The following is a 13353-nucleotide window of genomic DNA, read 5'->3' as shown; positions in this document are numbered from 1 at the left end:
TAAGCAAAATCTACCCCCCTGTAATTCCTCCAGTATAACTATTTTTGCTTTCTAAGGAAAGAACTGTGACCTCAGTGCATTAGTGCTGGATAGCTCAGTGGTTTAGACATCTGGCTGCTGAGCCAGAGGTTGGGGGTTCAATTCCCCGTTGTGCCTTCTTAACAAGCGGCTGGGCCCAATAATCCTTAGGGTCTCTTCTAGCTCTGCAATTCTAAGATGATTATGATGGTGATTTTAGTATAAATTATAACCATGATATGAAGGCCAACTCATGACCACCTGGGAGAGGGGATCCCTTCAGAATTTCAGGGTAGGGGGGACCTGCTTGTACCTGCTTGCACTGCTGCCTATAGTTGCACTGTGTGTGGACAAAAATATGTGGGCACATATGCACAGCCAATGCAAAGGATCCTTATTCTCCTATTCAAAAATAAGAATGCATTTTAATAGGGGGGAAAAGTGAAATACATGTAAGGTAACAATTTTACATCCTACAATTTAACTAAAGTTAAAACTATTTCTAAACATAACATATATAGCCTAGCATTTCAAAACACCCTTGGGTATCATTGGATTTGTATGAATCCTTATTACACCATGATTTAATCATGATCTTTATACTGAATTTTTAAAAACAGTGCTCCGTGATGAATGACCCCTGCCAACGTTCTCACTGAAGCTGCAGGGCTTGTGCAAATCGGTATAGGATCCATTAATTTCAGGGGTACTCTCATGGTATGCTATATTTCTGTAATATCCCAGAACTCGCAAGCAATTCTATAATCTCCTAGATTTCAAATGTCTTTTCTTTTCAAACAGAATAATGGGGATGAAGTTATCAAGTCAGTTCTGACTTATGGAAACCTCTTCCAGGGGTTTCCAGATACAGAGTACTCATAAGTAGTATAATAGTCCACTTCTTCTGGGGCCACCCTGAGACTGTGCAGCTATCCCAGGGCCACACAGACTGGCTGTTCTCCTAGAGGACACAGTGGGGAATTGAACCTCCTACCTCTGGCTCTGCATCCAGATGCTCCAGCTCACTGAGGTATCTTGATACCACCTGCCATTATATTAAACACCACTTATCTGCAGGCAAGGGTATATACGTATAGGGTTCCACCTTTCATCATCAGAGACTGGAAGCCTAATAATAGTACATATGTTAGGTCATGTTCTTGTGATGTTCCTGTTTCATTGTTTGCACTCTCACGTCACTGCTGTATCTTACCTTCCTATTTATGTTTTTTTTTTACACTAATATTTTAAAAATACAGGTTTCTCTTTTCTTTGTAGACAATGTAAACAAAAGGAAATCACTTCAGCAGCTTGGTCTTTATCTGCAATATTGTTAGCATTTTCTTAATGATGCTCATGATGAACAACTGGAGTCCAGCCAGTTGATCTCACTGAATTTAGTATCACATTTAAAAGAGCAGTTTGAGCCTTCAGACCTTATTCACATTTACCTATGGGGAGGACAGATTGGCCTAAGTGGAGCTTCTTAGGAAATACAGGACTGAGCAGCCTTAACATAGTAATTTCAGTTAGCCTCATACAGATGGGATTTCCAGTAGATTGAGAATGGTGTGTTCTGTGTGACCCATCTAGAACACTTCTTTTGAAAAATGAAGCAACAAGGGTTGATGACTTTGTAGAAATAGTGGATCTGTTCCACATTTTAGTCTGAGCTTTATAGGGAACTATCTGACATTATTGGTATTGGTTGCTCTGTATTGTTGGTTGGTCTCTATTTTAGGAAAATGTTAAGTGCATAGCTACAGCAGACACTCAGGAGGTAAGTGAACTATTATAGCAGGCACTTAGGAGGCAAAGAACTTATGTCTATTGATTTTTTTCTCTCTTGCAATCTACTCATGTCCACTTACACACCAGTGCAAAGGTGACCTCACAAGTAAGTATGATCTCATCTGCTTCATATTTGAAACTTTCCTGAGTTTTCTTCAACTGGCCAGAACACAGAATCTCTTCAGTTTATAGACCATATTAACTGTACCAATGTAGGAAAGTATTGATCCATGTGTAGTACACATATTGAGGTTCTCTCTGAGCTCAGGGAATCCATTGATAACCACAGTTCGTTCGTTCGTTCGTTTAGTCGTGCCCGACTCTTCGTGACCCCATGGTAAACTGTGCCAAAGGTGATGAAAACCTGGCTTGATGACTAAAATTATCTAAATGAAAAACAAATCAATGATGGTTGTTCAATACTAGACATTTTTGGTCACCTTTCTACAAACTGTTGAATGAAAATGCATACGAAATACAGATGATACCAAATACAATTCCTGGTAAACACTGTTACCACCATTACTGTATTTTCAGATGAACAAACCAAATTTATGGCTTCCTACTGACATCAGCAAACAGTACTGACTTAGCTGTCTTTACACTTACTGTTTTAGCAGCATAGACCTACATGGCAGCTTTTCAAGTAATATGAATGGCACCATTGAGCAGTACTACATAAGAACAATAATTCTTTTATTTTGGTTCTATAAGAGAATACATACTGCTTTTTTATACAGTGCAGCTTATATTCAGCTAAAGAGCTTCTTTTCCATAGCAGTGTAGCTGTGTTTTATTTTCATTTGCTCAATCAACAAATTAGTATCAATTTAGAATGAGTATCAATTTAGAATGGCTTCCTTCAGCATAGATCATTATCAGATGCAGATAAGAAATCCCATTATATATATTGTTGTCTGTTCTTCCTCCAAGAATCTTAAGTCTGGATAATTCTACATGTATTATCTCAACATGGATAACTCACTTTATGAAATGTTAAGCTAGGAATAGAAACTTGTTCAGTGATAACCTGGTGCCATGACCTTCAAGACTAGGTAGGAATTGGTTCAGAGTTCCTAGTATTTTATTGTCTACTATACCTTTCTGGCTATTGCAGATTGTTAATGAAGTAGGGAAAATAACAACAAAAATAGTGATGTTAAATATCTACTACATGGCCAACAACTAAATATTATGGAATTTAATAGTAGTCTTCTCCTATCATATCTGTTGCTGATCCTTACCCTATTACTTGGAATGAAGTTCCATCATATTAACATGTAATAAATAGAAATACTAAGGACTAGAATGCCAGTGTAAAGGCAACAAAATAAAAATAAAAGGAACTTTTAAGCCCACAGAAAAACATGTGCACAAAGAAATAAGAAGAGATTCACATCTCAGTTAAAAGTCAGAATCTAGTAACTTATCTTACTTTCGTTACTACAGAGTTACAGAGATAAGATTATTTCCTCCAGCGTATGCATGTTTGTTAGGTGGAGTGTGCCAAAATTAAATGTAGCCATAGTTCTCTGCCAGTGTTCTTAAATCTTCAGAAAATAATTGGAAACAGAATAAGCTATCTGCCAGTATTTTTACATGCAAATATATGACTCTCTGTATGAAAATCACTTCAAGTGTTTGTAATGCCATTTTCAACCAACAAACTCCTCACAAATTGCCTGCTTGGCAAAGGAATCCCGGTATATGACTGGAGTTTAGTGAGGGCACCTGCTCATATATGAAAGGTGGCCTGATCAAATTTACCATCACTCTGCACAAGTGACAACAAAAATGAGCTGAATTCAATTGTTACTGCCAACCAGAGCAGGCCTATTAAATCTACAGGACATATCTGATTTATTAAGTCCCATTCATTCAATTAGTTGGGATTAGTTAATCTAGTTGGGACTAACAATTTAATTTAGCTCAAAGTCCGTCCAGGTATACCAGCAAGCTTCTATGTTCTATAGGCAGAGATTGTTGCTAATGGTAGGCAAACTGACTTTGCTTTTTCACAGAGAAGTACTGACAGGAGGAAGCAAGAGAAATAAAAAAAACAGGAATGGGGGCCTAAAGTTATGACAATGAACCTTCAATGATGCAATTATGGCTTTTGACACATGTTTAATCTGTGCTTGTTTACTATGTTATTAGATGTCTTAAAGGAAGATGTTAACATGGAAGTTAATGTTTTAAAATGGATTACCTGTTTTTTAGAGGTTATGGAAATTATATTTTAATTATAATATATTTTAATTGCAATATATTGCTGGTTTTTGACCGTAAATAAACAGTTGAATTCAATTGGAATGGGGAATTTGCCAGGGACATGAACTTGTAATGCTCTTCCATATTAGGTGAAAGGTTTTTGACAGTGTTGCTAGTTTTCAGCTATATGCTTCTACTGGTGGCAGAGCAATACAAGGATTGAAGGAGTCACATGAACAATGTTGCCCATTCTTGTACCAAGGGAACCCATAATACATGTGGACAGAGAAGATGGTAGCCATGTCTCATTGAGTCTTACTGGTTACCATTAAGTGTTTTGAAATAACAGCTATATTTTTCCTGCAGGCTGATTTCAAGACCAATTCTGATTTTTCTCTGTAAAAAAGGGAACAACCTGCAACAAATTTTCAGAAAGTAGATGAATATGTTTCTTAGAACACAGGTGGTTTTCCCTAAAACATTTTCAGTGGCCCCATAAATCACAACTTACACACAAATGCTGCAATCCAGAGAGCTTTATTGGCATGCCCAGAGGATTTTCATTATAAGCAGGAATACTGGCTTTTCTTACTCCAGAGGAGCAGTCTTCCCCTCTCCATGACTTATCACATTTACTTTTTTGCAACTTCACCCAAGGTTTCATGAGTTGCTTGCCATACGGCACAAGAGGCTGTTATTTAAAAATAAATAAATCACATTCATCCACACTTGAGAACACAAAGATAGTGACTTGTAACTTTTGGATTGGGACCAAATAATGTACAATTGGTTAGATTCAGGCTTAGGTAACACAGAATAATTTAGTAATGACTAACTTGTTCCAATGATTTCAGTGGGCTTACTTTAAGCACACTAAGCCTGGATCCAATCCAACAGTGCTCCTGAAAACAGCACTTGAAATAAAGATTTGGTATTTTAAAATATAATTGAATTTGTTTTTTGAAATGCATGTGCTTCACCCACAACAGTGTGTATCAATGCAGAAGTCCAAAGGGCTGAAGATTCTGGTGCTTGATGTGACTAACAAATGAAGACTTCATTCTCATCACGGCCTCTCTCAGCCACTATAGGGGTCAAACGTTTCACTCTGCTCTCATTCAAGAAACGAAGGAACAAGGAGGGTCCAGTCAATTCTGTTGATATATTTAGTGCTATTATGAAATGCATTTGTGCTACTCGTTAATTTAAAAATTCGGCAGAGATGCTCCTGCTGTACCTAGCAGACCGAAACTTCAGCTCATGATAACATTGTACAAAGCTGTGATAGATGAAAGTAATTGGCAAGGCCAGCAAAACAATCCCACTGACCACGCAAATCCCTCCAAGAATCCTCCCGGGTATAGTGATGGGACACACATCGCCGTAACCGACAGTAGTCATCGAGATGATAACCCACCAGCAAGCAGCTGGGATGCTGGCATAGCCTTCATTCGGTTTCCCAATTTTCAATCCATGTTCAAGGAGTTGGGCAAGTGCACTGAAGATTGCCATAGCCACACAAACAAAGACAAGCAGCATCACCATTTCCCGATAGCATCGCTTTAAAGTCAGGCCAAGTGTTTGGAGGCCAATGAAGTGGCGGGCAAGTTTAATCACCCAAAAAATCCTCATCATTCTCAGGACTCTCAAAGTGACTCCAGCTCTCTGGAGCTGAGAGTTCTCCCCTGTAAAAACTGTCATCAGGACAGAAATATAATAGGGAGTTATTGCCAGCAAGTCAATAATGTTCAAAGGCCTCTTGACAAACTCACACTTGTTTTTGGAGACGATGAATCTCACAATGCACTCTGCAGTAAACCAGCCTATACAGATTGCTTCAATAATCCTGTGGAAAAAAACACAAACAGAACAATTTAATTCCTACAGAAATCATTTTTGGGGGGTATTTGTTTTTTTTTTTTAATTGGCACATTTTTTTAAGAAAGACACATGATCATACAAGAGAAAGACTCAGACTTTTAGTGGACAAGCATGGCCAATACTAGAGTTTTCTCGAATTAATTTTTTAGATTTGGTTTTCTAGTGAATGTTAGGAAAATACTAATAGATAGGAGATGAGTATGTAAACTTTTCACTTGATTCATTTTCATAAACATTTATTTTTCTGTTGTAGTTTATATAGGAGGATTTTTTTTCTTGAAGATAGACTCATATGGTTTATTTGTATACAATTATTTTAATATTTAAGTTGTGTTAGAGGCTTGCCCTTAAAATCTAGGAAAAGGGAGGAAACTAGGACTTTAGTCAAGTGAAATTTTCTTTTCTTTGACTAAATTAAATGCTAGTAAAAACTAGTGGTAGTATTTCTGGACATCAATGGATCATGTTTCACTGGAAATGATCACCATGTAAAACTGCATCCATTTAGACACATGTTTGCATGCACGTGGATGTGAAACTAGCTTTAGTGCTCTTTCACTTCAATGAAGTGATTTAATTGATTATGTAGTAGCAAGTCAATTCCAACGTATAAACAGCAGTTTCTATGTATAAAGTATATAGAAACTGTTTGCCAGTCTCTCCTTTGTGGGGATTTTGTAGTTTAAAGTTCCATCTTGTGGCTATTAAGGGATACATCACTGGTGATTAGCATAATCAAGTTATTGTAGTATAAAGATGCATTGTTCTATGATTCTCTCTCTGCGCAGGCGTGGAATGCCTTAAGACTGATAACCACACGACGCCTCTATGGCCAAATTCTTATCTTATGCTAATTTTGCTTGTTTTGTGTGCTTAATAAAAACGTCTGGGGTGAAGAAGGTAGCCATCTTCTTCTTCTTCTCTACCGGTACCTGAATACTAACAAGATAAAGTCTGCAGTGTCTTTTTTATCAGAGAATTCTCTCATCAACTGTTGCTGGGCAGGCCTGGCAATAGTTCCCTGGCTATTTTGCCACATTTGGCGGCCTGTGTGAGGCTAGAAGCACGGGACAAGCTGAGCAACGCAACAGCGCGGCAATTCACACTGCCCTCGCCCTGCAAGGGTTCCAGACGTCACACATCCGCAAGGATCCCGGGTGAGTGTTGAATTTGTCAAGTTAGACACCTAGCCTCCTGGCAACATGGGGAGCTTTGTATCTAATCTTCAGGAAGTACAGGACCTCCACTTCTTATTAAAAAGGAATGGTCACACGACCACACGCACAGAAGTGGAAGATTTAGTTCATACTATTCGGGATGTATGTCCTTGGATCCCCGAAGAAGGGACACTAGACCTCAAGGAATGGTCTAAAATAGGCAGCTGTTTACAGGGACATCCAAGAGCTACAGCAAAAGTGCTTTCTACATGCTGCAAAGTGCGTACTTGTCTTCAAGGCTTGGCACCACCACGGGACATTCTTTTCGATCAAGAATTTGAAAATAATCTGTTCAAACAACTCCCTCAAATTTTGCCTCCCCTTCCTCTCACACCAGCCCCCTCGGTTCCGCTGCTGGACTCTCTGTCTCATTCTGCCCAGCCAACCGAGCCTCAGCCTGGGAACACCTCAGCATTGTCTCCCAGTCCTGCCGTTCTTCAGGCAACTGAGAACAAAATTTCTAACTGTCCTTTAATGGATACAATGGGTGCTGCTTTAGAAACTGCTTATCCTGGCGTTCAGGGAACACAAGCACAGGCACAGGGAGATGCCGCGGCAGTTTCTCATAGTTCTGAACTGCTCCCATATCAAGGCGTCCGCGAACTGCAACTCAGTCTCAAGGACAAACAGACACAGACTCTCCCGGAATCCTCATCCGCCCAACGGCCGGCCCCTAGTGACTGGAGTAGGGGTCTCCTTCCACCAGCAGAAGGACTCATTTGTCTTCAAGGATGGCAAGATTTAGCAACTAAGCAAGCAGAAATTAATGCTGTTGTTTCTGTACGTCAGCCAATTATTATGGGAGAAGGTATATTCGCTTCTGCTGTTCAAGTCCGTCTCATGGACGCAGTTCTCAGTCAGCCAAGGTCACATGGGAAATGGGACCCAGGGAAATGGGACCCAGGGCCGCCCCCAGGCCAAGAGAGAATAATAGGGGATCTGCAGGATTCATGTGATGTCACGGGCTGGTATACAAAAGAAGCTTTACAAGCATGCCATGTGTCTTGTGAGAAATCAGAAGGGGAGGAGGAAGAAAATGTAAGGGGGACAGCCCAACAGGAGGCCTGTTTTGAACTGCCACAATGGGTCTATGTTTCTAAAGCTAAATGTGCCGCTATTCCTCAAGGCTACACTGTTCTGGTTTTTACATGCGCTGCTTTTGTTTGTCTCAGCTTGAATGTTGTGCCAGGACTGATAACTCGCATGGCAAACATTCAGGTTTGGGTGAAAAATCCTACTCAGCTGGACAGTCATAGCTGAGAAAGATTGCCCCCCCACCTGGCCAGTAAGAGAGAAAAATGCATATGGGGTGGGAGGAGGTGAGCCAACTCCTTAAAGCGCTTCCCCCATCACCTTCCAATCTGGAGAAAGCATTGTTACTCTCAAGCCACTTGTAACATCCTGGACACTATGTTCCATGTTCTTCCTAGAACTACAAATTCTATCACACCTTGCATTGCTTAGCAGTTTCCTGAATATCTCAGTGTGATGGGACCTATAATCTCATCCACAGATTCAGTGCAGCCTGCTAGGACATAAAGTCTGTATTGTTTTCTCTGCCTGTGTGAAGTAACAAATTCAAGGTCCACACCTGGCGCAATGCCCAGACTTCTTATCAGCGATTCTGGGCGTTCTGCCAAGAGAATGCCATTGTGTTCGGACAGTCTAAATGGAGAATCATTTGGCAACCTACAGTCTTCTTGCAGAAGGGTTTTTTTGCAGCCCACAGAAAAATCAACAGACTGGACATAAACTTCTGCATCTATACCATTGAGATATCAATTGGGCACATCAGTTTTGGTATTGTCTACTAATGATCTCTCACGGTTGTTCTCTGCACTTCCTGGTTGTTCATGTAATGCTGGTAACTTCATCGATGAAGGCTTCTTACAGCTGGTCTCTCAACAACTTCATCTGCAAGCCTACTGAGAGCATTCCTATTTCATGTGCTATCTTAGCTACGCCATGGCTGTCAATTGCAGTTCTCTACACCCCTGACAAGGATAGGATAACAATTGTTGAATGGATGCACTTGCCACACACTCCCTTGAACTTGTACTCCTGTGTTAAAGCAGTTGCAGATTTGTTTTGCCAAGGCATCGTTCCAGATGTTGCCACAAGTGTCAGGGACGTATTAACTCTATTTTTCTTTTCTGCAGGGTGATGTTGAACTCTCCAAAAGACAAGCGCCTGCTTTCCTGTATTTCTTATCAATTAACCACTTGTTTTTCCACAGATGCTTTTCACAGATGGTTTGCCTTTCCAAGGTGTTGCCACGTGGCAGCGTTTGAACTTTTTTCTAATGATGAGTTTAACTTTGTTATACACACACGTTTATAAGCTTTTTAAGCATTTGCTTTTTAAAATATCTGTCTCCTTCCATAGATAAGGATTTGTTTTCACTGTTTTCCTGACTTTGTTACTTTAAAGCAGAACAGCATTCTGTTCCATTGTCCATATATGTTCCCACCCTCAACTTCCGGGATTTTTTACTGAAGGGAATGCTGTTGCTGATTCAGCTTTCAAGCAGAATTCATGTGCTTTAGTCTTTTTTCTGATCCTATTTGCTTCTCATGACATGTTTCATTACTCTGTAAATATGTTTCACATAATGTTTTCTATCCCAATGACTCAGGCAAGAGACATTGTAGTTGGCACGTGAATGTCACACAAGTGCAGGTTTTTGCCTAAATTACATTTGACTGTGGATACATTTTCTGGGTTTATTTGGCATCTCCTCTTCATGGAGAGACTGCAAGACAAGTTATTCAACATTACATTTGGAACAATTGCTGTAATGGGCCATCCTAGGCCTGAAGACTGGACAATGGAACTGTCTATATATCATCTGCCTTTCAAGAATTTTATGTTCAATGGGGACTCTCACTGAAGCATGAGATTCCTTTTAATTCCACAGGGCAAGCAATTGTGGAAAGAGCACACTTAACCCTTAAATTTCTTTTGCAGAAGCAAACCTCAGGCAGAGGGGTTTCTGGGTCAGATTGTTCCTATGGTTGTTGCAAAAGTTCTGTATACTTTAAATTTTATGCTTTTTCCTCATTAACAGGGTTCACAACCCAAGTTAAAGTTCATTTCAGGGCAGAAGAGCAACTTCCTCGACCACCTGAGTGGTAAGGGATCAATTCTATTGATCACCGGGGACAAGGATGCTGCAGTCGCACTGGACAAAGGCGCTGTTTGGATCCTGGCAAGATGGTGTGTGTCTCTGCCATCCGACTCCTAGGACTGCTTGAACTGTTCTTGGTTCCACGTATTTCTGCTCCGGACAATCAAGGCAATTCTTGGGTGCAACATGCTCAGTATATATTTGATGTTCATGGACAGAATGTTTCTCTTTTATATGAATCATGAGCTCACTGCCTGGTCTTATTGATGATCCAACCTTAATTCTTGCCTCTTTGCAAAGTATTTCAGAACATGGTCAATCTGAACTTCTTTTCCATGCTGTTCCTCCTACGCACCACATCTGAGCTTTGTGTTTCTGTTGTATTCATGCAGGGAACTGGAATGCCGAGGTTCCAGGTTTCACTTGATCTGGACAATGTTTTAAAAGAATGCCTCCCTTAATCCCAATGGCCTAGAACATTCCACATTGGGATGGAAATATAGTGGGCACCCAAATCTTATTACAGGTGCGCTCATACTAGGGTCATATCGAGGCATTATGGCACAAGAACAGGCATAACATTTTGGGTCTGACTTGTCGCCTGGAGAAAAACAGTTAATGCTACTACAAGAATCATGGTAGCTCTGCAGAGTGAAATAGACCAGTTAAAGCAGCTTTCAGTTAAAGCATCGTTAATTGCTTGCACATACTTATACTATGTTTTATTGTAATAGATACTCAAAGTATTATTTGCTTCCATAACTTGCAGTATTCTATTGAGCATATATTAGCTGATTTGAGTGATACCATTATTACCAATAATATTAACACTTCCCTATGGGATGGCTTTGCATACTACTAATGCATGGTATTATTTTACTGAAAATTTGTATTTGCCTTATGCTTGTTTTAATCAATGTATTCCTTCATTGATTACTGTTTTCACTAAGTGATATCAAACAGCTGTACAATCAATGTCTTTATCTGCTAAGCAATTGTATCAATTCTAATATCATGTGTTCCTTTCTAGAGTAGGTGATTTTTATGGTGAGGCTGATGCACGATATACAGGTTGAGATGGCATGGCTGTTACCCTCCATCAATGAAGAGCTTCCATGGACTCAGAAACCATCAGGAGTCTTACTGGCAGCAACTTGCTCATCCAAAATGAAATATAAACGGAGGGAATGTGGGGATTTTGTAGTTTAAAGTTCCATCTTGTGGCTATTAAGGGATACATCACTGGTGATTACCATAATCAAGTTATTGTAGTATAAAGATGCATTGTTCTATGATTCTCTCTCTGCGCAGGCGTGGAATGCCTTAAGACTGATAACCACACGACGCCTCTATGGCCAAATTCTTATCTTATGCTAATTTTGCTTGTTTTGTGTGCTTAATAAAAACGTCTGGGGTGAAGAAGGTAGCCATCTTCTTCTTCTTCTCTACCGGTACCTGAATACTAACAAGATAAAGTCTGCAGTGTCTTTTTTATCAGAGAATTCTCTCATCAACTGTTGCTGGGCAGGCCTGGCAATAGTTCCCTGGCTATTTTGCCACACTCCTTCTGATGGCACTCTAGGACTGTGCAGTTTGCACAAGGCTGCAGAGGTAAAAGAATACATACCCCCCATCAGCTGTGGGTGATCATGACTGGCCTATCTCCTGGGATGCACAATGGGGATTCAAACTTGCAACCCAAGCACTCTAACCCACTGAGACATGCCAGCTCTAATCAAATCATCCTGCAGCTGTATTATCCTCCAGCACTTTTAATCTGGAACCTTTTAAAATTCTGTCTCAGATGAATAATTATTGGTGAGCTGTAAAAACAGCCCAAGCATTCCTCTAAGGTAGCTGAAGTCAGTGAACTGAACAGAACACTATGTTACTACACCCTTAAATCAGAATACCAAAAAAGGTTACTATCAGGTGACAGCAAAGTCGTTGAAATGAATCCCTTAAAATAGCATTGATTGTTCCAAGTCTAACTGCATACCACGCTCAAGCACCGGATAAAACTTTTGAACAGAATGCAGACTCGAGCAGAATGCATCACAGCAGAACCAATGCCTTGCTCAAAGGATGAACATTAAATAAAAATCATGGTAGTTGTAGTCCAGGTAATTAACAAATGCCATTTGTATCTTTTATAACTCTGCTACAGTGTTATTTCTAGTTAATACAAATGGCAAATGGCGAAGTTATAAAACACAATATGCTTTCATTTGTGCATTAAGTATAGGTAATGGTATTTCTATAGTTTTATATTATCTGCAGCAAAATGATAGGGAACGAAACTGGCCAGCAAGGCACTCAAGGACAATAAAGTGTGGGACAGCAAATCCTTTCCTACTTTGGCTCATTTTCTTCCAACCAGATACTGTACTCACCACTGGGAAAGGAGGAAAATCCCAAAGCAACAACAGGACAGTGAAAATAATTTGCCAGAGCAACTAAATTTTATTTATACCAAGAAAAACTAGATCTTCCAACTCCAGAAACTATGCAATTGGGAAGTAAACACACAAGCCAGGACTTTCTCTGTTGTCCCATTGTACTTGAGAATTCAGTCTCAGGAGAAGTCAGTCTGGCTCTATTGTTGTTGAAATTCTGGTGAGTAACCTACATTATATTGTTGTGTCTGGACTTCAGGCTTTCAGTCTTGTATTTAAAATTTATCTTGAATTATTTTTCATCTGTTTTTAAAGGATACTAGTTTCTTTTAAAATCAGGCTTGAGAATTGTTTTAGTCTCTTTACAGAGAACCTTTTTGTCCATTTCATTGCACCTCATTTAGGGAATGCTGACACTCAGAAAAGAAATATACACTTTTCCTAACAGACTAATGAAAAACTGTTACCTTATGTTTACATTTCACCACCATACTTGTTCTTTTAAATTTTGCCAAAGTATTTTGTATAATTTTACACTGAAAATATACCTAGCTGTGTGAAAAGTAGTCAATTACATGTAAAATAAGTGCAATAAACCCTGTCCAGGTCAGAATCACATATTGGAAATAATCTGCTATTTTTAATGTGTTGTACTCCTTCTCAACTTGATTCTTCTCTACTGGATAACAGAAAGCAATCTAATCCTACGTAG

The 13353-nt window shown here is 39.6% G+C and overlaps 1 protein-coding gene and 1 long non-coding RNA gene across 3 annotated transcripts in view; both read right to left on the bottom strand.

Moving 5' to 3' along the window:
* Positions 1-4541: 4541 nt before the first annotated feature.
* Positions 4542-13353, bottom strand: part of KCNG3 (potassium voltage-gated channel modifier subfamily G member 3) — a 29310-nt gene continuing 20498 nt past the window's right edge. For both annotated transcript variants that reach the window (XM_020803729.3, XM_020803730.3), the window contains exon 2: positions 4542-5866. In XM_020803729.3, the coding sequence (XP_020659388.3) occupies positions 5221-5866 (646 nt within the window). In that variant the 3' untranslated portion in view covers positions 4542-5220. The remainder of the gene's footprint in view (positions 5867-13353) is intronic.
* LOC144584550 (uncharacterized) lies at positions 9485-11806 on the bottom strand. The gene is made up of 2 exons (XR_013538875.1): positions 10859-11806; positions 9485-10697 (listed from the first exon to the last, which is right to left on the bottom strand). It is a non-coding gene; the product is annotated as an uncharacterized LOC144584550 (long non-coding RNA).

This window comes from Pogona vitticeps, chromosome 1 (assembly GCF_051106095.1).
Source record: "Pogona vitticeps strain Pit_001003342236 chromosome 1, PviZW2.1, whole genome shotgun sequence".
Classification (NCBI taxonomy): domain Eukaryota; kingdom Metazoa; phylum Chordata; class Lepidosauria; order Squamata; family Agamidae; genus Pogona; species Pogona vitticeps.
The sequence above is the reverse complement of the archived record's forward strand: the minus strand, read 5'-3'. Positions and strand labels throughout refer to the sequence as shown.